We start from the raw sequence: 23,633 nt of genomic DNA, 5'->3' as shown, positions 1-23,633 counted from the left end.
GTCAGATAGTATACGTCCGATGTTTTCTTCTAGAGTTTTGTGGTTTCAAGCCTTACATTTAAGTCTTTAACCCATCTTGAGTTTATTTTTGTACCTGGTCTAAGAGAGTGGTCCAGGTTCAATATTTTTTTTTGCATGTTTCTCTCCAGTTTTCCCATTGCCACTTGTTGAAGAGACTGTCATAACTCCAGTGTATATTTTTACCCCCTTTGTCATAGATTAGTTGACCATATTATGTGAGGGGTTATTTCTGGGATCTCTATTCTGTTCCATTGATTTATGTGTCTGTTTTTTGCCAGTACCATACTGTTTTGATTATTTTAGCTTGTAATATATTTTAAGATCAGATATATTTTGGTTCTTTTTGAAGATTGCTTTGTCTATTTGGGGTCTTTTGTGTTTCCATATAAATTTTAGAATTATTTGTTCTAGTTCTTATGGGAGTGGCATTGGTATTCTGATAGGAATTGCATTGAACCTTAAGTTGATTTTGGTAGTATGATCATTTTAACAACATTAATCCTTTCTATCCCTGAGGATGATATATCCTTCCATTTATTTGTGATCTCTTCAGTTTCTTTCTTCAATGTCTTAGAGTTTTCAGAGTAAAGGTCTTTCACCTCCTTTGTTAACTTTATTCTTAGTAATTTTATTCTTTTGGATGCAATTTTGAATGGGGTTGTTTGCTTCATTTCTCCTTCTGATTGTTCTTTATTTTTATGTAGGACCTGACAGATTTCTGTATATTAATATTTTTATTAATTCTATTAATTTTGGGTAGGTCCTTTAGGGTTTTCTATATATAGTATCATGTCATCTGCATATAGGACAGATTAACTTGTACCTTTTCTTTTTAGGTGCCTTTTATTTATTCGTGTGTGTGTGTGTGTGTGTGTGTGTGTGTGTGTGTGTATGTGTGTGTGATTGCTGTGGCTAGGACTTTCAGTACTATATTGAATAGTAGTTATAAAAGTGGGCATCCTTGTCTTGTTATTGAACTTAAAAAGCTTTCAGCTTTTCACTATTGAGTATGATGTTAACTGTGGGCTAGTCATATGCAGTCTTTATCAACTTGAACTAAGATCCTTCTATACCTACTTTGTTAAGAGTTTTTCTTTCTATCATAAATGGATGTTCAATTTTGTCAAATGCTTTTTCAGCATTTATTTAGATAATCTTATGATTTTTATCCTTATTTTTGTTGCTGTGATATAAAAGATAATAGTAGTTATCATATGTCATCCTCAAATCCTGAAGTAAGACAGAACTATATTTTAAGACAGAATTGAGTCCAAAACTCTTATCATTTTTGAGAAACTTTTTTGTCCAAGAGGAAAAACAAACTGCCCTACTGTTGAAATCTAATAAAAATAAAGAAAAAATACAATAGAAGAAATTGCTACCCTAGCCAGTTTTGCTCAGTGGATAGACTGGTGGCCTGTGGACCATGGGTCCCTAATTCCATTCCGGCCAAAGGTACATACCTTGGTTGCAGGCTCCTCGCTGGCTCTGGCCCTGGTCGGGGCTAATGCAGGAGGAAACCAATCAATGTGTTTCTCTCACATAGATGTTTCTCTCTGTCTTTCCCTCTCTTTCACTCTCCCTAAAAACCAATGGAAAAATATCCTCGGTTGAGGATTTAAAAAAAAGAAAGAATGAAAGAAATTGCTTTGCTTGTGACCAATGCTAAAAAAAAAAAAAAGACCCTGTGGTACAAATATCACTGTTCTACTAAATAGGCTTTGTTAAATCACAATGGATAACATAAATAACATGTGTGATATCTTAAACCCTGTGTATGGCTTTACTAAAATTAACATCATTTATATTAATAGTTTGAAGTAAATCTATTTATTTAAAAAAGAGTGTTTTATTAGATACAATGCTCTCCTTTACCTTATATGACTTTATTTTTTATTTTTTTACCTTATATAACTTTAAAGTAAGGAAATATTCAGTGACTTCAAGGTTATTGTCAAATATGTGACTAACTGCTGAAGTCATTTTATATGTAATCTATTTTTTATTGTATTTCCTTTTACAATGCTAAAAATGAATGCTAAGATAAATGTTCTAGAAATACTCTATAGAATCTTGAATATTGCAATTTAAAATGTTGCTATTCTCTCCAGTAGTTCTTGGTAGCCTATAGTAATTAAAGAAACTTTAATGGAATGAAAATAATTTTTTTTATATATTTTATTGATTTTTTACAGAGAGGAAGGGAGAGAGATAGAGAGTTAGAAACATCGATGAGAGAGAAACATCGATCAGCCGCCTCCTGCACATCCCCCACTGGGGAAGTGCCCGCAACCCAGGTACATGCCCTTGACCGGAATCAAACCTGAGACCTTTCAGTCCGCAGGCCGACGCTCCATCCACTGAGCCAAACCGGTTTTGGCGGAATGAAAATAATTTATTATAATACCCATTAATATTGAAACTAGAGACCCTGTGCAAAAAAAATTGTGCACTCGGGGGAGTCCCTCAGCCCAGCCTGTGCCCTCTCACAGTCTGGGACCCCCCAAGGGATGACCACCTGCTGGCTTAGTCATGTGCCCCGGGGGATCGGGCCTAAGCTGGCAGTCAGACATTGCTCTGGCAGGCCAGGAGCCCTCAGGGGATGTCTACTTGGCAGCGGGGAGCAGGCCTAAGCTGCAGTCGGACATCCTTAACACTGCTGAGGAGGTGGGAGAGGCTCCCACCACCACCGCTGTACTGGCAGCCATCAGCCTGGCTTGTGGCTGAGCAGAACTCCCCCTATGGGAGCACACTGACCACCAGGGGGCAGCTCCTGCATTGAGCATCTGCCCCCTGGTGGTCAGTGTGTATCATAGTGACCAGTCATTCCCAGTCGTTCTGCTGTTAGGCTCAATTTTCATATTACCCTTTCATTATATAGGAGTGGCTGGCCAGCCTGGGTGAGGGGCTGATGGCTGTTTGCAGGCTGGCCACAACCCCGTCAGTGTGGGTGTCTCCGCTGGGGTGCCTGGCCAGCCTGGGTGAGGGGATTATGGTTGTTTGCAGGCTGGCCAAAGCCCCTTCAGGGTAGGGGTCTCCACTGGGGTGCATGACCAGCCTGAGTGAGGGGCTGATGGCTGTTTGCAGGCTGGCCACAGCCCCTTCAGTGTGGGGGTCCCCACTGAGGTGCCTGGTCAGCCTGAGTGTGGGGCTGAGGATTTTTTGCAGCCTGTCCACAGCCCCTTCAGGGTGGGGGGTCCTCCTGGGGTGCCTGGCCAGTCTGGGTGAGTGGCTGATGCCAGTTTTCAGGCTGGTTAAGCCCCCCAGCTGGGACCCTCACCCCATGAGGGTGTGGCCAGCCTGGGTGAGGGGCTGATAGCTCTTTGCAGGCTGGCCACAACCCCCAGCCACCCAAGCTCCCAGTGGAGGCTGGCTGGAAGTAGGTATCTGGGATTTATTTGTCTTCTATAATTGAAACTTTGTTGCCATGAGCAGAGGCCTCAGCTGACTCAGGGCTGACAGGAAGCTTGGCTTCCTCCATCGCAGGAGCAACCAAACCTCCTGCTTGCTCCAGCTCTGTGGCTGCTGGCCGCCATCTTGGTTGGGTTAATTTGCATATAGTTACTCTGCTTGGCTGGTGGGCGTAGCTTAGGGCATAGCAAAGGTATGGTCAATTAGCATCTTTGTTTTTTATTAGTGTAGATTATTATATTCATTTTACTATAGTTTTCTACAATAGCCATAGCTTTGTGATTTTATCCATCTGAAACTGTGTTATTGCATTTTTCTGGCCCCAAAATGTATAATTAATCAGAACAAAATAAAAAAAATAGGTTGGTTCTTTTTTTAAAAATTTCTTTATTGATTAAGGTATTACATATGTGTCCTTATCCCCCCATTGGTTCTTGATCATTCAAACAGTAGTAAAACTCAGAAATATTTTTTTAGTCTTTTCCCTAGCATTCCTTGATCTACAGAATAAACAGCTTTTATTTTATCAGTTTTAATATTCAACATTTTTGGAACTATTTTTAGTCCTTACTGGCACTCGTGCGCTTTCTGGGCAACTATACCAGATTTATAGCTTTGGAAGTGCTGTGTTATTTATTACCTTCCAGTAATCAATGAAGTGATGTCTTGCTCATGCATATGTCAAAAATGTTAAAGTTTGGAACAATGGATCAATTAATTCTTTCCCAGAACAATAGGCAAAAATATAGCTTCTAATATAGCAGCACATATATTTTCTTTTTTCCAAAAGAAAAATACTGCTCTTGGAATTTTTATAGCTAACAGCAACTTTCTCTTCTTTGATTTTACAAATCCCTACAAAAAAATTATGATCTCAGATGAGCTTAACATCTTGCTTATTTCAGCAGTTTTTGTCCTGGGTTTGCAAACTCAAAACTTATTTTTGAATTTAGGAAGAAATATAATTCACAAAGAAAATTAAGCCTTTTGCATTACATGAGGTTATTAGAAAGCCCATAATTTTGTCTTAATCTGAACTGGACTTGGCAATTTTGTGTACTAAACATCAATGTCTTTTAAGATGTCAGAATTCAAAATCAACATAAAATGTGTTGTATCCAATTTATATTCTATGTTGTTTTCTGAGTTTTTATTTTCTCTTTTTATTGTTTGTGTACATTTGTGTTTGACAGATGTGAGGTTTTGCATTTTATAAGTAATGCACTGGCCACTTACCACACTTAATACTTATCATCATTTCTTCTGAGAATAAAGGTTTACAACTAAGTTGTAGTTTTACCAGAAATGGACGCTTTAGCTTATTATATCCCTAACAGTAACAGTAGTTGTTTTATAAAGTGTTTTCTGGACAGTTTTAATAAAATTAAAATAAAAACTAATTAAACAATTATAGCATATTTCTATGCCTACACAGTCTGAGAATTAAAAACAAAAACAACCAAACTCTATCCTTTCTCCTTTTATCTTTTGAAATCAGTATTATTATTTTTCATTCATGCATTTTATCTAATAAATGCTTATTGAATATGTATGTATATGCAGATGCTATGTCCTTAGAGATTATAAATATAAATGAAGCTTGATGCCATGTTATACTATACTCATATCCATCAGTGTATTAAGGCTTAAGTAAATTACCGAGTGACACATAGGAGTGATGCCTAGTGCTCTCACAAAAGGATGAATATTTGGGAGAGATATCCAAGGATTTTCTCAGATAGAGTTTATCCCTCAAAACAAGGGGAGCAGTAATTTTAAGTAGGTTTGGAACTGAGGATACTACTGGTCAATTATTAGTATATAGGACATGTCAATGCTAAAGGTAGCGAGGTAATGAGTTAAGGAGCCATACATTTTTAGTTCCCCTTTTCAGCTTCCCGAGTGTTTACATGTCATGGTCTAACATACAGAAGAAGGATCATGTGGTTGTGAATGTCAGGTGAACTGCCATGGGGTAGAAAAAATGTTGAATCTATGTGTCAAGTCATCCTTCATTCCTGAAGGAGACAAGAAAAAGAAACAGCCTTGGAATACTCATTCCATAATAATGGTAATAAGCTCATATTGACACTACACTTTGGCATAAAACTTAGATATGTTGAAAATTATGTCTTACATGTGGGCAATTCCTTTAAAAATTCCTTGGACAATTAGAAATTTAAATATGTAAATCAGCAAGTCATTTGTAAAGCTCTAAATATCTGGGAAAGATATGCACACAATCACCCGACTGTGTGATCTTATAAAATTCATAATGTATTTACTGGCTGGTTCCCCACTCACCTTGGTTCAAGGTACTTTAGTGCCTCTTCCTTCTGAAGAAGCATCCTTCCATCAGCCGTAGGCTGATAGAGGACAGCGGAGCAGTCAACACACAGTACCACTGATTGTAAAGAGCTAATGAAGGTGATGATTTTATAACATCCTGGGCACTTAGATGAGTGAGATGAAGGGGATCCTTAGCCAGAGGTATGTTGTCATAGGGAGGTAGTCACTTCCAGAAAGAGTGAACATAGATCTTTGTAAAAGAAAATTACGACACCTTAAAATAATGCAGTTGAGTAGGACGTTGTGTAATAATGGAGATATTTTATATCTGCACTGTCCAACTGAGTGGACACTCAGTTTACATGTAGCTATGAGAACTTTAAATGTAGCTAGTGAAATTGAGAAAATCTTTTTAGATTTTACCTACTTTTAATTAATTAAAATTTAAATACTTGTGGCTAATCGCTATTGTATTGGACAGAACAGTCATTGAAGACAGAAGAGCAATAGGGACATTATCCATTATCTGACATGTATATCTTACTATCAGCCTTCAAATTTGAAAAACCTATTTTTTAAGATCACTGTCCCTTCACATAAAATAATTAAAAGGCAGTTAACATGCTACTCATGGATTTTTCAACTGACATAAACTTGCCTTCATTTGCTTAGGAAAGCAAAGGTCAGTTAAAAATTTAGGTAAATGTTTAAGAACGAAATATAAATATACAAAACCAAAATACACAAACATAAATACATAAAATTTAAAATTAAAACTAGTATATTCTTTTCCCCAGATATAGTATAGTCATAAATTAGACAATTGGGTCTAAAAATCAAAAACTTATAATTTTCTTGTTCTTTTTATATTATATTACATATTCTAGTTTCCTCTTATATAACCTATGAAAATACTTTATAATATCTACTAGAGGACTGATGCACAAAAATTTGTGCACTCAGTTGGGGGGGTCCCTCAGCCCGGCTTGTGCCCTCTCACAGCCTGGGGCCTCTCGGGGAATGTCCATCTGCTGGCTTAGGCTGGCTCCCTGGGGGATCAGGCCTAAGCTGGCAGTAAGACATCGCTCTGGCAGCCTAGGATCCCTCGAAGGATGTCCACTTGCCAGTGGGGAGCAGGCCTAAGCTGCAGTCAGACATCCTTAGCACTGCTGAGGAGGCGGGAGCGGCTCCAGCCATTGCTGCTGTGCTGGCAGACATCAGCCTGGCTTGTGGCTGAGCAGAGCTCCCCCCTGTGGGAGTGCACTGACCACCAGGGGGCATCTCCTGCATTGAGCATCTGCCCCCTGGTGGTCAGTGTGTGTCATAGTGACCAGTCATTCTCAGTCTTTCTGCTGTTAGGGTCAATTTGCCTATTACCCTTTTATTACATAGGATAGAGGCCTGGTGCACGGGTGAGGCCCAGCTGGTTTGCCCTGAAGGGTGTCCTGGATCAGGATGGGAGTCCCCGCTGGGGTGCCTGGCCAGCCTGGTTGAGGGGCTGAGGGTTGTTTTCAGGCTCCCCACAGCCTCTTCAGGGTGGGGGTCCCCACTGGGTGCCTGGCCAGCCTGAGTGAGGGACTGATGGCTGTTTGCAGGCTGGCCAAGCCCCCCAGCAGGGACCCTCACCTATGGGAGTGTGGCCAGCCTGGGTGAGGGGCTGAGGGTCGTTTTCAGGCTGGCTACAGCCCCTTCAGGGTGGGGGGCCTTACTGGAATGTCTGGCTCGCTGGGTGAGGGGATGAGGGCTGTTTGCAGGCTGCCCACAGCCCCTTTAGGGTGGGTGTTCCCCCCCTGCAGTGCTGGGTCAGCCTGGGTGAGGGGCTGATGGCCGTTTTCAGGCTGGCTACGTCTGCAGGCTGGAAGCATGTATCTGGGGTTTATTTATCTTTTATAATTGAAACTTTGTAGCCTTGAGCAAAGCTGAGGGCTGGCAGGACAGGCGGGAAGTTTGGCTTCCTCCATCACCTGGGGCAACCCAAGCCTCCTGCTTGCTCTAGCTCTGTGGCTGCTGCCATCTTAGTTGGGTTAATTTGCATAATCACTCCTGATTGGTTTGTGGGCATGACTTGTGGGTGTAGTGGAGGCATGGTCAATTTGCATGTTTCTCTTTTATTAGATTCGATTTATAGCCCTTATTAAAATGTAATTATTTTCTTAATTAATATAAACCTGTTAATATCAAGACCATAATTAAATACTTAGACTGTCATTTTTTTCTCATCTTAGCTAGCATTTAATTTCCATTACATTAGTAAAATGTGTTTACACACTCCACATCCCCAATGCCTAGAAGAATGCTGTGACCATTTTTGCCACTCAGTATTGGCATGCCAAGAAGTAACATGGATTTTTGTAAATTAAATTAAAATTTATTTTTCCTACCCATAAATGAGACATTCTGTATTTGAACTTTTCTAAACACCTTTTGAAATGTCATTGCAATCATAAAATGATCATTAATCACTAATTCATTTAGATCAAATTTTAATAGTAAATATATTTATCTATATTTAATGTCATTGTCCTAAAAATACACAGTTGACAGATAGGTTTCAGTTTGCTAATTTTTTCACACTCTAAGTGAATATGACAAAGCATACGTTTCTCTCGCTATATATTTTATTCAAAGAAAATGCAAATTGTTTATTGGCTTATGTGAATAAAATATTAATAGGGTGTTCATTTCAGCTGTGTAAAATAAAACAAGATAACAAATACTCATGGATTGCTTCATATGATCTTGCCAGGTGACTAAAGGGTACTTACTCAGTAGTATTCTTTAGTCAGCTAGTGAGATCACTATTTGTGCAGGGCTTATGGTATTGTAAGTCAGAGGGGACTTTTAAATTTTTTTGTTTTATTTTTATAAATTGGACTTTATCAACATTAAGGTATTTGACTATTTAAAAGACTTGTTGAGAGTATGAGACCTTTTGTGTACAGATAAGCAATAGCACTGGAGAGAGTCCATGCATACTGATTATGTATTTTACAATTTTAATTGATTGAATTTCCTTGGATTATTCAAACACCAGAGACTGTACTTTAAACATTCCCATAATCTGACTTCATGTGATGAAAATAATATAGGTGTTGTTTCAAATTTGACATTTTGGCATGTAACATCATTCCACTGTGCTTACTCATTTAAAAAAAGTGTGTTTTTAATCTCCAAAAAAATTTTACTTTTAAGAATTGTTTTTATAGAAAAAAGATGAAATTCTTTGTATTTTACACAAGGTTATATTCTTATCAGAGTTTCATTTTCTCACCTCAGCAAAGGTTTTTGCTATATTTTTTAGATTTAACATATGTGCTACTGCCTTGGACAAATATTTCATATTCTATCATAACTTATCATGGTGAAAAGCCATTGGTACAATTGAAATCTACAATAAAATATTTTATTTATATGGAGTAACTGTGGTTAATTCACTTATAACTTCATTTACCATGTGAAACATAGTGACAATTCTTTTTAAATATTCTACATACTTCTTCCTTTTGAAACTTTAATAGTTCACTTGAGTTACATTCATTATTATAAAATGCTACAACTTTAAAAACCCTCAGGACATTTTCTAGCAGAACTCTTTAATTTTAAAAATGCCTAGAGATGTTAAGCGACTTGCTTATGATCATAATATTAGTTATAGGCAGAGTTGGGAGTTAGAATTCAAGTTTTCTGGCATCTATTTCTGAGCTAATCCTATATCATGTGGCTTTGAGAATTTGAAAATTGGTCTATTACATAATAACGTAAGTTAAATGTTTCATTCTATATTTTCCAGGGTCAAAATGTTTTTGGGCTCGATGTCATTGAAACGCCAGAAGGAGACAAGATGCCACAACTGATTGTTCAGAAGGAGTTAGATAGGGAAGAGAAGGATACATATGTAATGAAAGTAAAGGTTGAAGATGGTGGCTTTCCTCAAAAATCCAGTACTGCCATTTTGCAAATAAGTATTGCTGATATAAATGATAACCATCCAGTTTTCACGGAGAGTGAAATTGAAGTCAGTATACCAGAAAATGCTCCTGTAGGTACTTCAGTGACACAGCTCCATGCCACAGATGCCGACATAGGTGAAAATGCCAAAATTCACTTCTATTTCAGCAATCTAGTTTCCAACATAGCCAAGAGGCTATTTCACCTCAACTCCTCCACCGGACTTATCACAATCAAAGAACCACTGGATAGGGAAGAATCACCAAACCACAAGTTACTGGTTTTGGCAAGTGATGGTGGGTTGATGCCAGCAAGAGCAATGGTGCTAGTAAATGTTACAGATATCAATGATAATGTCCCATCAATCGATATAAGATACATCATCAATCCAATCAATGGCACTGTGGTTCTTTCAGAAAATGCTTCACTCAACACCAAAATTGCTCTCATAACTGTGACAGATAAAGATGCTGACCATAATGGTAGGGTGACATGCTTCACAGATCATGATGTCCCTTTCCGATTAAGGCCAGTATTTAATAATCAGTTCCTCCTGGAGACGGCTGCATTTCTTGACTATGAGTCCACCAAAGAATATGCCATTAAATTACTGGCCGCAGATGCTGGCAAACCTCCATTGAATCAGTCATCCATGCTCCTTATCAAAATAAAAGATGAAAATGACAATGCTCCCGTTTTTACCCAGTCTTTCATAAGTACTTCTGTTCCTGAGAATAACTCTCCTGGCTCCCAGTTGACAAAAATAAGTGCGACGGATGCAGACACTGGACGTAATGCTGAAATCACTTATCTGTTAGGCGATGATGCTCCATCTGAATTCAACCTGGATCAGCGTACAGGCATTCTGACTGCAATGAAGAAACTGGATAGAGAAAAACAGGAAAAGTATTTCTTTACAGTTCTGGCAAAAGATAACGGGATTCCACCCTTAATAACTAATGTCACAGTCTTAGTGACAGTTCTTGATCAAAATGACAACAGTCCAATTTTCACACACAATGAATACAATTTCTATGTCCCAGAAAACCTTTCTAGACATGGCACAGTAGGACTAATCACTGTAACTGATCCTGATTATGGAGAAAATTCTGCAGTTACTCTCTCCATTTTAGATGTGAATGATGACTTCACCATTGATTCACAGACTGGTGTCATTCGACCAAATATTTCATTTGACAGAGAAAAACAAGAGTCGTATACTTTCTATGTACAGGCTGAGGACGGTGGTAGGGTATCACGTTCTTCAACTGCCAAAGTGACCATAAATGTGGTTGATGTCAATGACAACAAGCCAGTTTTTCTTGTCCCTTCTTCCAACTACTCCTATGAATTGGTTCTACCATCCACTGATCCGGGCACAGTGGTCTTCACAGTAGTTGCTATTGACAATGACACTGGCATGAATGCAGAGCTTCAGTACAGCATTGTAGGAGGAAACACAAGAGGTCTGTTTATAATCAACCAAACAACAGGCAACATTACAATGAAGGAGAAATGTGTTTTAGCAGACCTTGGTTTACACAGACTGGTAGTCCAAGCTAACGACTTAGGGCAACCTGATTCTCTCTTCAGTGTTGTAAGAGTTAATCTATTTGTGAATGAGTCAGTAACTAATGCTACACTGATTCATGAATTGGTGCACAGAAACACTGAAACATCAGTAACCCAAAATATTGAGACAACGGATGCATCCTCCCCAACCACTGACTATGTCAAGATCATGGTTGCCATTGTTGCTGGCACCATAACTGTCATCCTTGTTATTTTCATCACTGCTGTCATAAGATGCTGCCAATCACCACACCTTAAAGCTGCTCAGAAAAACAAGCAGAATTCTGAATGGGTTACTCCAAACCCAGAAAATCGGCAGATGATAATGATGAAGAAAAAGAAGAAGAAGAAGAAGAAGAAGCATGCCCCTAAGAACTTGCTGCTTAACTTTGTCACTATTGAGGAAACTAAGGCAGATGATGCTGACAATGATGGAAAGAGCATCACACTAGACCTTCCCATTGAGTTGGAAGAGCAAACCATGTGCAAGTACAACTGGGGCACTACACCTACTACTTTCAAGCCTGACAGCCCTGATTTGGCCAGGCACTACAAATCTGCATCCCCACAGCCTGCTTTCCAGATCCAACCAGAAACTCCCCTGAATTCAAAGCACCACATCATCCAGGAACTGCCTCTTGATAATACCTTTGTGGCCTGTGATTCCATCTCCAAATGTTCCTCCAGCAGTTCTGATCCCTACAGTGTTTCTGAGTACAGCTATCCAGTGACAACTTTCAAGACCCCTGTGTCTGTACACACCAGATTGGTAGGTATTCACAGTTTCTAACTAACTTTTCTAATTTTATTTTGTTTTGTTTTTTAATTATTTTAAGTTGAAGTAGAATTTTACAATATCTATTAACTCAAAAAAGGATCAAAACAATCATCCTCTGCAGAAGTATTTAAATAGATATATGGATTAATTTTAAGTTTGGTAGAAAATGAGAACAAATAACTCTTTTTTTAAAAAAAAAATCTTCACACCAGGATAAATTTTCCATTGATCTTTAAAGAGGGGGTAAAGAGAAAGGAGGCAGGAGGGGGAGAGAGAGGAAGAGGAACATCAATGTAAAAGAAACACATCATCTGAATGCCTCCTGCATGCTCCCCAACCAGGAGCCAGGGATCCAGCCTGCAACCAGGGTGCATGCCCTTCACCAGGAAATGAACTCATGACCCTTTGGTCCATGGGCTAACACTCTAACCACTGAGAAAAACTGGCCAGGGCCTAATAACTCTTGATTATAGAAAAACTTGGTCTGAACCATGATTATAATAGGGTCAAGGTTGTCTGTAAATGTCAGTATAGCACATCTTGCTATAGAATATACTGGAAAAACTCTAAAATAAAGGGGTCCTGGCACTGTCCTCAGTACCACTGTGTGCATGAGCATCAGAACAGTTGAGGCCAGACCCATCACACTAAAGCTGTTTATAATCTAATAAGTAGGTGTTAAAGGTGTTGAGAATCCCAGCTCCACTTGAGAAAATCTGTGTGTACTCAAAACATTCAAATAACATCAAGACATCTTCCCTACCCACAATGTCCCTAAACCCATACAATGAAAACAGAGTATCATTTTCACATTAAGTACTTACCATTATTCTGGTTCAGAAAATCTATATTCAAACAATGTAACAAGGATGGAATTAGAAAAATGAAGTCTTGTTACTCAGTCTCATCTTCAAGCCAGAGAATGAAATATACATAAGATCTCTATTTTAGATATTCATTTAAGTATTTCCATATTTATACAATACATTGAGAGTCCTTCAGGATACATTCCTGAAAGATAATGGCTTTTGGAAAATGAAATATGTTTGCTTTCTCTAATGGACAAGAAAGTAAATAAAGGCATAGTAAGAGCCAAGAAATCTTTAAATAATAATTTAAAACCCCAAAATAAATTTATGAAAATAATGTATACAATGTTTTTTATCTTATCCCATGGAGAAGAAAAATGAATAAAAATTTATCCAGAAATTCATAAGTAAATTAAATTATATTTAAATGTGGTTATTTCCTTAATAAAGTGATGTACTTTATCTATTTTTATTTTTCTCAAAGTCATGCCACATGTTGACTTCATTATTTTGTTTTTGTTACTCTTAAAAAAGTCATCATCTCAGTTTCAGTGAATGAAAGTTTTTGAAACCTATTCAGGGTTAATAAAATGATAGTGATGTGAAAGTGAATATAAAAGTCTTCTCAACAAGGTTAGAAATAATAAAGAAGTCTATTAGGATTCAAAATAACAATGAATCTACCATATTTTAAGAAATTATTTTAAGAATCATGGTCATTCAAGGATAGGTATGGTTTAATTATAGCATAACATGATTTTTCTCTCTTGAGCACACAGTAAAGGATGTGTATGTTGTTACTATAGGTCCATAGTTATACTATTGCAGATGATAAAACAGAACCCTTAGTCACTTTGTGGAAAGTTTCTGTTATGCCTTAAATGAGTTTACAGGGCAGTAGTTATTTCTCTGATATGAATGGGCCCCATTTTTTTCTAATTCAGTGGATCTTAGATGGGTTACAAACATAATAAATGCCTAACATCTTGGGATGTGTTTTTGTTAATACTTAACAATTGAAAATGGCACTCTTATTTTCTGATTAATTTTGGTTATTATTCTGTTCATTGGAAGCATTTCTCAATAGGAAAACATCCTTTATGCATAACACTTTATATGTATTTTGTATCCTAATAGCACTTTTCCTTGGACTAAATTTATGACTCACTTAAAAGTGTATAAGAAAGGTAATGTTTGTGCATTACATTTGGATATCACCATTTTTAACAGATTGGCTAATGTATTTTGTTAAAAGAGTAAATTCTGATTTCAACTATTTTGGGAAGCATGGAGATGTTTTATGAGATAGATTTATTTTACTTGAGAATATACAGTAAGCAAGGCATGGATGAAAGGAAAAAATTAAAGTGTTTTCCAAATATCCTCTTTACTTATTGTTGGCATGTGGTAATTTTTTATAAGTAGTAAAATTAATAACTTTATCCATGATGACATTTTATTTTATTTAGCTAAGAGATGTTTTCCTAGACACAGGACAAATAAATTAATGAGATAGGCAAAATAAGTAAAGTAAACGTTAATGAGAATAAATTTTTGGTTATCATTAGGTTTTTATTAGCTAAAAAGACTATCTTAGAATCAATGAGTTCTTAGATGACTTATTCTATTTTTTCAAATCTTAAAAATAAGTAAATTGTATATTTTATGTATTTCATTCACAGTTGTTTCATATTAATTACTAAATATTTTCTGGACATGAATTGGTGAATTTCGGCAGATTAAAATGATATTAAACATAATGTGATTCCTTTTATTTTGTGCTGCATTTGCAATATTCTTCAGCCTATGTATATACTCTTTAATTTATGATTAATTCCAGGATAGCCACCTTATATTCACTGATATTGCAGAATGCTAAGAAGCTAAGTGAGCACTGAAAAAAAAAAACTAGTGTATATAAAAATTCAAATGCAGTAGGTGTCTTCTTCTTAAAGAAAAATCATACAAAATGGGGGAAAGTGTCAGCCAATAAAATAAAAATGCATTATTCCTTAAGGAAACTTTGACAGTGGAATAAAATATTACTGTTAGCAGAAGGCAAATATTCCAGCTGATTTTAAACAAAGTAAGAAGTGCATTTTCTAAAGGGGAGTTTAGTATTCTATTTACATTTAGCTCCTTACTCATCTGAATGGGAAAGGGAATAAATGGAATGGTTCTATTAGGCTGCAAAATATAAGGGATTTATCAGAAATTTCATGTTTTAAAAAGGCAATAAAATATTTTCTATAATTTTTATGACACTGGTGTTCAGAAAAAATATGGAACATTTATGAGATAGAACTGTCTCTATTGTATAAAACCTTTGATACTTGAGGATTATGAAGCTCTTCTTTGATACAAAGTTTTAGAAGTATTCTGGAATGTACTTTATATATAGCATGTTACCCCCAAATTTATATACTTTAACAGTTAGTAGCTATTAAATGAAATACATTTTAATAAATACTGCATTTATAATTATTCAAAGTGTGCATATACATTTTGGGGGATATCCTGTATATTGTAGTGGAAACTAAAAACATAAAATTTAAAACTGATTCACCTTCAGTTAACGTCTTTCAGAGCAAGCAGACAGCTTTTGGTCGGCATGACTCTAAGAAAACACTAAGTAACACCATTTTAGAATCAAATTGTTTTTTGTTATTTTTTGTAGTTTAGTCTTTAACTTTTATTTTTTAAAATTCTTTATTGTTTAAATTATTACATATAGTATTACATATGTCTCCTTCCCTCCCTCCATTAACCTCTCCCAGCCACCCCTACCCCCCATCACATGCCCTCACCCCCCTAGGGTCTGTGTCTACTGGTTATGCTTATATGCATGCACACGAGTCCTTTGGTTGATCTCTTACTCCTCTGAAGTTTGACAGTCCGTTCCATGCTTCTCTAACTCTGAATCTATGTTTTGTTCATCAGTTTATGTTGTTCATTATATTCCACAAATGAGAGAGATAATGTGATATTTGTCTTTCTCTGACTAGCTTATTTCGCTTAGCATAATGCTCTCCACATCCATCCATGGAGTTGCAAATGGTAAGAGTTCCTTATTTTTTACAGAAGTGTAGTATTGCATTGTGTAAATATACCAGGGTTTTTTTTTAATACATTCATCTGCTGATGGGCACTTAGGTTGTTCCTAAATATTAGCTATTATAAATTGTGCTGATATGAATGTAGGGGTGCATATATCCTTTCTGACTTCCTGGGATATATTCCTAGAAGTGGGATTACTGAGTCAAATGGGAGTTCCATTTTTAACTTTTTGAGGAAACTCCATACTGTTTTCCACAGTGGCTGCACCAGTCTGCATTCTCACCAGCAGTGCACGAGGGTTTCTTTTTCTCCACATCCTCATCATTGTTTTGATTTTCATCTCTCAGATGATTAGTGATTTTGAGCATGTTTTCATATGTCTCTTGGCCTTCTGTATGTCCACTTTCAAAAAGTGTCTATTTAATGTCCTTTTCCCATTGTTGATTGGATTGTTTATCTTCTTTTTATTAATATGTCTGAATTCCCTATAAATTTTGGAGATTAGAACCTTATCCGATATAACATTGGCAAATATGTTCTCCCATGCAGTGAGCTTTCTTGGTGTTTCATTGATGGTTTCTTTTGCTGTGCAGAAGCTTTTTATTTTGATGTAGTCCCATTTGTTTATTTTCTCCTTAGTTTCCATTGCCCTAGGAGCTGTATTGGTAAAGATATTGCTATAGCATATGTCTGATATTTTTCTGCCTATAGATTCTTCTAAGATTTTTATAGTTTCCTATCTTACGTTTAAGTCCTTTATCCATTTTGAGTTTATTTTTGTGTATGGTGTAAGTTGGTGTCTAGTTTCATTTTTTTGCATGTATCTGTCCAATTTTCCCAACACCATTATTGAAGAGACTGTCTTGACTCCATTTACGCTCTTGCCTCTTTTGTCAAATATTAATGGAGCATAATGGCTTGAGTCAATTTCTGGGTTCTCTGTTCTATTCCATTGGTCTATATGTCTGTTCTTGTGCCTGTACCAGGCAGTTTTGAGAACCATGGCTTTGTAATATAGCTTGATATCTGGTATTGTGATCCCTCCAATTTTGTTCTTCTTTCTCAGGATTTCTGTGGCTATTTGGGGTCTTTTTATTATTTTACTCCAGATGAATTTGTGGAGAGTTTTTTCTAGGTCTGAAATATGTTGTTGGTATTTTATTGGGGGTTGCCTTAAATCTATAGATTGCTTTGGGTAGTATGGGCATTTTAATGATGTTTAATTGATTCTACCAATCTATGAACATGGTATATTCTTCCATTTCTTTATATCATCCTCTATCTCTTTTTTCAATGTCCTGTACTTTTCTTCTGTGTATAGGTCTTTTACCTCCTTAATTAGGGTTATTCCTAGGTATCTTAATTTTTGTTGTTGTTGTTGCAATGGAAAATGGGATTTTTGTTGTTTGTTTCTCTTTCTGTGAGTTCATTATTAGTGTACAAAAAAAGCCATAGATTTATGGGTGTTAAATTTGTATCCTGTTACATTACCAAATTCATTTATTAAATCTAGTAGTTTCTTTATGGAGTCTTTAGGATTTTCTATGTACAATATTATGGCATTTGCAAAGAATGACAGTTTTACTTCTTCTTTTCCAATTTGGATGCCTTTTAGTTCTTCTTCTTGTCTGATTGCTATGGCTAGCACTTCCAGTACTATGTCCAACAGGAGTGGTGAAAGTGGGCTTCGGTGTCTTGTTCCTGTTCTTAGGGGAAATGGTTTTAGTTTTTGCCCATTGAGTATGATCTATGATGTTGGCTTTATGTTTGTCATATAAGGCTTTTATTATGATCCCTCTATTCCCACTTTGCAGAGAGTTTTTATCAAGAAAGGGTGTTGGATTTTGTCAAATGCTTCTTCTGCATCAACTGATATGGTTAGAATCAATTTTGATAATTGTCTTATAAAAGAGATGTACTGCTAAAACCAAACTTAATCTTTAACACAGATATGCCATCAAAATGTTGTAAATATTGAAAAATAGAGGAATATAATAATGAAAATATAATTTGAGGGCCATGTACCAGTCACTATCTTAAAACATGTATATTAAATACTCCACTTCTTCAGAAAAAGAAAGAAATTGAAAAGAATACTAACAAATTTATGTAATTAAAGTTGGAATAAACTTGCAGTTTCAGAAATGAGGTTATAAAATAATTCATGGATGTAACCCTGCCTGGATTCAGCATGGTAACAGGAGTGTGAGTTAGCTTGGAATAGTATTGGTATTCAATATTGTTAAATTCAATAAGTTTGATTTTGTGCCTCTATATCTTAGTACTGTGAGTCTTAGGCATGTAGCATGCTTGGCAACTAAGACTTTAAGAACACAGACATCGGATTTTGATCATGTGTTATTTTTCTTATCCTCGACTGACTCCAGGACATCAACTATTGAAATCTGCAGTGAGATATAACTTTTTAGGAACAACATAATTTTATTCCCTTTCCAAAAAATTCCAATGATTTATGATTTCAAAATTTTGTTAAGATCATTAAATTTTTATTTTTATTTTCCATTATAAAGGCAATAAAAAACCTTAAAAATAATGCCCCATTGAACCTTATACCTATAATAGTAGTAATCTAGTAATCAAAATATAAAATTAATGGAAGAAACAGAGCAGTTTTAGCATGCCTTTTCTTTCTTTGCTTGCTCTGAATGTCAGCAACTGTGATGTAATATAATGCTGTCCTGATGTACAATCTGATGGTTAATATATCAATCATGGAACATGGAATTACTTGTCCTGTCTGATTGCTGAAGAGTTTAAGCATCATGTCATGGAGTTTGTAAGTAAAGCAGAAGTATCCAACCTAACCTCTGAAAGTTATCCAGGATAAGAGATCTTTTAAGACCAAAACTAACAAAAAATTAAAACACTTTAGTTATTTTTTTAACATTCACTAATATACTTTTGCTGAGAAAATTATGATTACCCTTCACTCTGCTTAAGTGTTAGAGGATATAAAATAATCTTATTGGGTTTTTATATTGATTTTAATTATGTTGTTCTATTTTAATCATTAAAATTATTTTTGTTGTAATCATGTTTTCTTTTTCTATAAATGCTGAAAAAAAAGTTTGTAAAAATTTTTTCTTTAAAAATAGAATATTAAATTCTTTATACTCCCTGATATTTTGAATAAAAGTTTTAATATTTCTTGTGTAAGTAAACATAACTCAAGTTATATCAGAGCAGAAACAAGGATTTAGGTACAATATTTTAAAAGATTTTTATCAATTTTGAAACTATTTAAGAACATATGTTACTTGAGTCATACCTAAATAGATCTAAGTTATTTTTCTGGCATTAAATCACTGACTACGTTATTGCTTTGAGTAATTTGCCTTTTAAACATTAACTCATTTTTTTTTTCTCAATTTGAGGATTAATTTATATCTTACACAACTGACTAAATGCTTCAAACTGGATGTAAATTACATTTTATTAGGGAAAACATAATGTGTAGAATTTCCCACTGTATTCTTCCACCTGCTTAGGGCTTTTTAACACTACTAACAGATATTTAAAAATACAACATAATTTCTTGGGATATAACGGGAGTATAAAGGACCCTTATAATTAAGACATGACACATGTTTCCTGGATTTTCTTTCAAATTCTTTATTGTGTATCATTTTACCTTGGAAAGTGTAAATAGGATTTGGTCAATTATGTATGTACATTAAATTAGTGTATTATTTGGATTGTTCTTAAATGTAAAGTTATTTAGAAGAAGTTAATGCTCTATTTAGCATTTCAAATTAAAGTAGTTACTATATTTTTGACATCTAGGTGATATGGTTACTGTTAAAATTTAGTGTTCCTATTTACCCAAAACAGAATTCCTTGCACCTCCAATCATGTCAGGTTTCTGACTTTCTAAATATTAGTTAGTTATAATGACTGTGTGTGTAACTGTTTTACTAGTAATACGAAATGTCATGTAAGTTACAATATTGTCTTACAACTATTGTAGAAAAATACTTAAAATTCAAACTTATCTTTGTGAAAGTCATTAATTTAGAATCTATATATATATAAAACCCTAATATGAAAATAGACTGAATGGCAGAACAACCAAACAACCGAACAACTGAACAACCCGTTGCTATGACATGCGCTGACCATCAGGAGGCACACATGGAACATGGTGGGCATCAGCCATGGCAGGATGGTGGAGCAGGTGAGCAGGGACACCAGACTAAAGCAGGGTGCCGGTTGCTGTCATTGGGGAGAGCCTCCGGTGGTTACTGAAAATTCTTTGCTCCAGTGTGCCTTGGTTCTGCTGGTCACTCACACCTGCTGCTGGTGCCAGCCCCACTTGTACCCACTGCTGGTGCTGGCCCCACTTGCACCCACAGCTGGTGCCGGAGCTGCCACTTGCACCCACTGCTGGTGACTGGTGCCTGTCCTGATCACTTGGTGCCATCAGCTGGTGCGAGCAGCAGCTGCTAGCCCTGATCGCCCCTCAGGGCTTCTCCACCTCCCCCTGCTCCTCAGGGGCAATCAGGGCAGTAGCCACCACTTGCAACCACTAACAGTGCCAGCCCCACTTGCACCCACTGCTGGCGACGGCCCAAATTGCTTCGCATTGTCAGCAGGTGTGAGCGGGGCTGGTGCCATCAGCATGTGGGAGTGGTGGCGGCAGCGGGAGTGGGGCTGCCTGCAGACAGGGGGCCAGGAGCTGCAGTGGGAGGGGCTGGGTGAGGACACAGAGGATGGGCCAAGACCCACCCTTGTGCTCACCGCAGCCTCTCAGCCCACAGTTCCTTTCAAGGTGTACAAATTCATGCACTGGGCCCCTAGTAACTTTATAATTCCTCTCTCACTTCTTCCTGATAAACTAAGTACTTTACATTTAATTCTAATTATTTCAAGGAATGTCAAAACTGAGCCAACTTAGGGGTTCCTAGAGTCAGTGTCCTGTAGGTACCAAGATGTACTAAGAGTAAGAGTTTCCAAAATCCAGTCTTCAATTACTTGTGAATAAAATGATGTGCAAGAAAATGAACCAGTGCTTCAAATATCCCATAGTAAACTACTGTGGCTTCCTGACCATTATATGTAACTAGAGGCCTAGTGCACAAATTCACTCATGGATGGGGTCCCTCAGGGTGACCGGCGGGGATCTGGCCAAAACCCATAATCCAATACCACCTGCCATGTCTGCCTGCCGCTCCTTCTCATCCTGACCCTGTTGTGCCTGCTGTGGGCTTGCCCCCCTATCCCCTATCTGGAGGGGCTCACGCCACCACAGTGGCTCTCACTAGCCATGAGCCCTGCATTTGGTGTCCATCATGAGGAGTGTGGGAGGGTAGAAACATGATCAGCCCTCTGAGCAGGCAGTGGGATGCCCTTGCAGGCCCTTGCAGGCCCAGGATCTGGATCTATCCCATTGATGTTTATGCTGGTTGTTGGGAGCCAACTGGTGGCCACTTTTATATCGTTTCTTATTTACAGAGCATCTAGGGAGGGAAGCAGCCATGGTGACCAAGGCTGACTTCCAGGAGGCCAGGCAATGCTGTTGGGATCATGCCAGCGGCGCAGGTCCCTTTGTGCCTGGCCCTTCCCCAGAGATTGGACCTGCAGGACTACTGAGGGAGTGAGTGGCTGCTGCCTGGCTGGTTGGCCATCAGGATGGGTTGATCAGGTGAGTGCACTGACAACCAGAGGACAGCTTCTGCATTGAGTGTCTGCCCCCTGGTGGACAGTGTGTGTCATAGTGACCAGTCAACTGGTCATTCGGTTGTTTGGTCACTTAAGCTTTTATATATATACTAGAGGCCCGGTGCACAAAAAATTGTGCACTGGCGGGGGGGGGGGGTATCTCTCAGCCCCACTTGTGCCCTCTCACAGTCTGGGACCCCTCGGGAGATAATGACCTGCTGGCTTAGGCCCGCTCCCAGGTGGCAGAGGGCAGGCCCAATCCCTAGGTGCCCACCCTGCAGCTCCTGGTTGGGCTTAGAGCATGGCGGATTGGGGAGTTGGGGCACCACCCCCTGTCATGCACAGAGCAGGGCAGATCAGGAAGTTGCGATGCCACCCTCAGTCATGCTCAGGGTAGGGCGGATTGGGGGGTTGGGGTGGCGCCCCCTGTCACACTCAAGGCAGGGTTGATGGGGAGGTTGCAGCGCCACCCCCTGTCATGCACAAAGCAGGGCAGATCAGGAGGTTGTGGCGCCACCCCTATCACATACAGAGCCGGCCAATCAGGGGGTTGGGGTGCTGCCCCTGTCATGCACAGAGCAGGGCTCATCAGGGGGATTGGGGCTCTGTACACTGTCACACACAGAGCAGGGCTGACCAAGGGGTTGGGGAGCTCCCCCCTGTCACCCACAGAGCAGGGCCGATCAGGGGGTTGGGGAGATCCCCCCTGCCATGCACAGAGCAGGGCAGATCAGGAAGTTGCGATGCCACCCTAAGTCACGCTCAGGGTAGGGCCAATTGGGGGGTTGGGGCAACACCCCCTGTCACACTCAAGGCAGGGCCGATGGGGAGGTTGCGGCTCCGCCCTGTCACAGAGCAGGGCCAATCAGGGGGTTGGGGAGCTCCCCCCTTATCAGGCACAGATCAGGGCCGATCAGGGGGTTGGGGCACCTTCCCCTGTCACGAACAGAGCAGGGCGGATAGGGAGGTTGTGACCCCGCCCTCTGTCACACACAGAGCCGCAGTGCAATCAGGGGGTTTGGGCTGGGCGCTGCCCCTTGTCACACTGCTCCAGGTGCCAGGAGGCCTTGCTGCTCAGCTGATCCCAGTGCTGGGAGGCCTCGCGGCTCTGCTGATTCTGGAGCCAGGAGGCCTCGCAGCTCTGCTGATCCCGGGTTGGGAAGGCCTTGCAGCTCCGCTGATCCCAGGCTGGGAGGCCTCATGGCTCTACTGATCCCAGTGCTGGGAGGCCTTGCGGCTCCGCTGATCCCGGTGCTGGGAAGCCTCGCAGCTCCACTTGACACCGGGCAGTGAGGCCTCGCTGCTCAGCTGATCCCAGTGCTGGGAGGCCTCACGGCTCTGCTGATTCTGGTGCCAGGAGGCCTTGAGGCTCCGCTGATCCCAGGGCAGGAGGCCTTGTGGCTCCGCTTATCCCAGGCCAGGAGGCTTTGAGGCTCCGCTGATCCTGGTGCTGGGAGGCATATTACCCTTTTACTATATAGGATAGAGGCCTGGTACACGGGTGGGGACCAGCTGGTTTGCCCTGAAGGGTGTCCCAGATCAGGGTGGGGGTCCCGCTTGAGTGCCTGGCCAGCCTGGATGAGGGGATGATGGCTGTTTGCATCTGGTCACACCCCCTTCAGGGTGGGGGTGCTGCTTGGGTGCCTGGCCAGTCTGAGTGAGGGGATGATGGCTGTTTGTAGCTGGTCACAGCCTTTTCAGGGCGACGGTCCCCACTGGGGTTCCTGGCCAGTCTGGGTGAGGGGCTGAGGGCCATTTTCAGGCTGCCAACCTCTCTTTTATTTCTTTTTTCGTTTTTATTCTGGGATTTTATTTACCTTCTATGGTTGTCACTGGAGCTGAGAGCCAGCTTTAGCTCAGACCTCGGCTGCTGAAAGCAGGTTTCTGTGCTCTGTTTACCTTCTGTATTTGAAACTTTGTTGCGACTCCAGCTCTGAGATCTCGGCTGACTGAAAGCAGGTTTCTGGGGTTTTGTTTAGCTTCTATATTTGTAACAATGTTTCTTAGAGAGCAGCTGAGAGGCCGGCAGCGGCAGGCGGGGAACCTGGCTTCCTCCATCACTGGAGCAA

The 23,633-nt window shown here is 39.1% G+C and overlaps 1 protein-coding gene across 1 annotated transcript in view; it reads left to right on the top strand.

The window, feature by feature from the left end:
- Nucleotides 1–23,633, top strand: part of PCDH11X (protocadherin 11 X-linked) — a 919,146-nt gene that overhangs the window by 75,814 nt on the left and 819,699 nt on the right. Inside the window, exon 2 of the mRNA XM_059679307.1 lies at nt 9,512–12,010. Within this exon, the coding sequence (XP_059535290.1) occupies nt 9,512–12,010 (2,499 nt within the window). The remainder of the gene's footprint in view (nt 1–9,511; nt 12,011–23,633) is intronic.

Source organism: Myotis daubentonii, chromosome X (assembly GCF_963259705.1).
Source record: "Myotis daubentonii chromosome X, mMyoDau2.1, whole genome shotgun sequence".
In the NCBI taxonomy this organism is placed as follows: Eukaryota; Metazoa; Chordata; class Mammalia; order Chiroptera; family Vespertilionidae; genus Myotis; species Myotis daubentonii.
The sequence above is the reverse complement of the archived record's forward strand: the minus strand, read 5'-3'. Positions and strand labels throughout refer to the sequence as shown.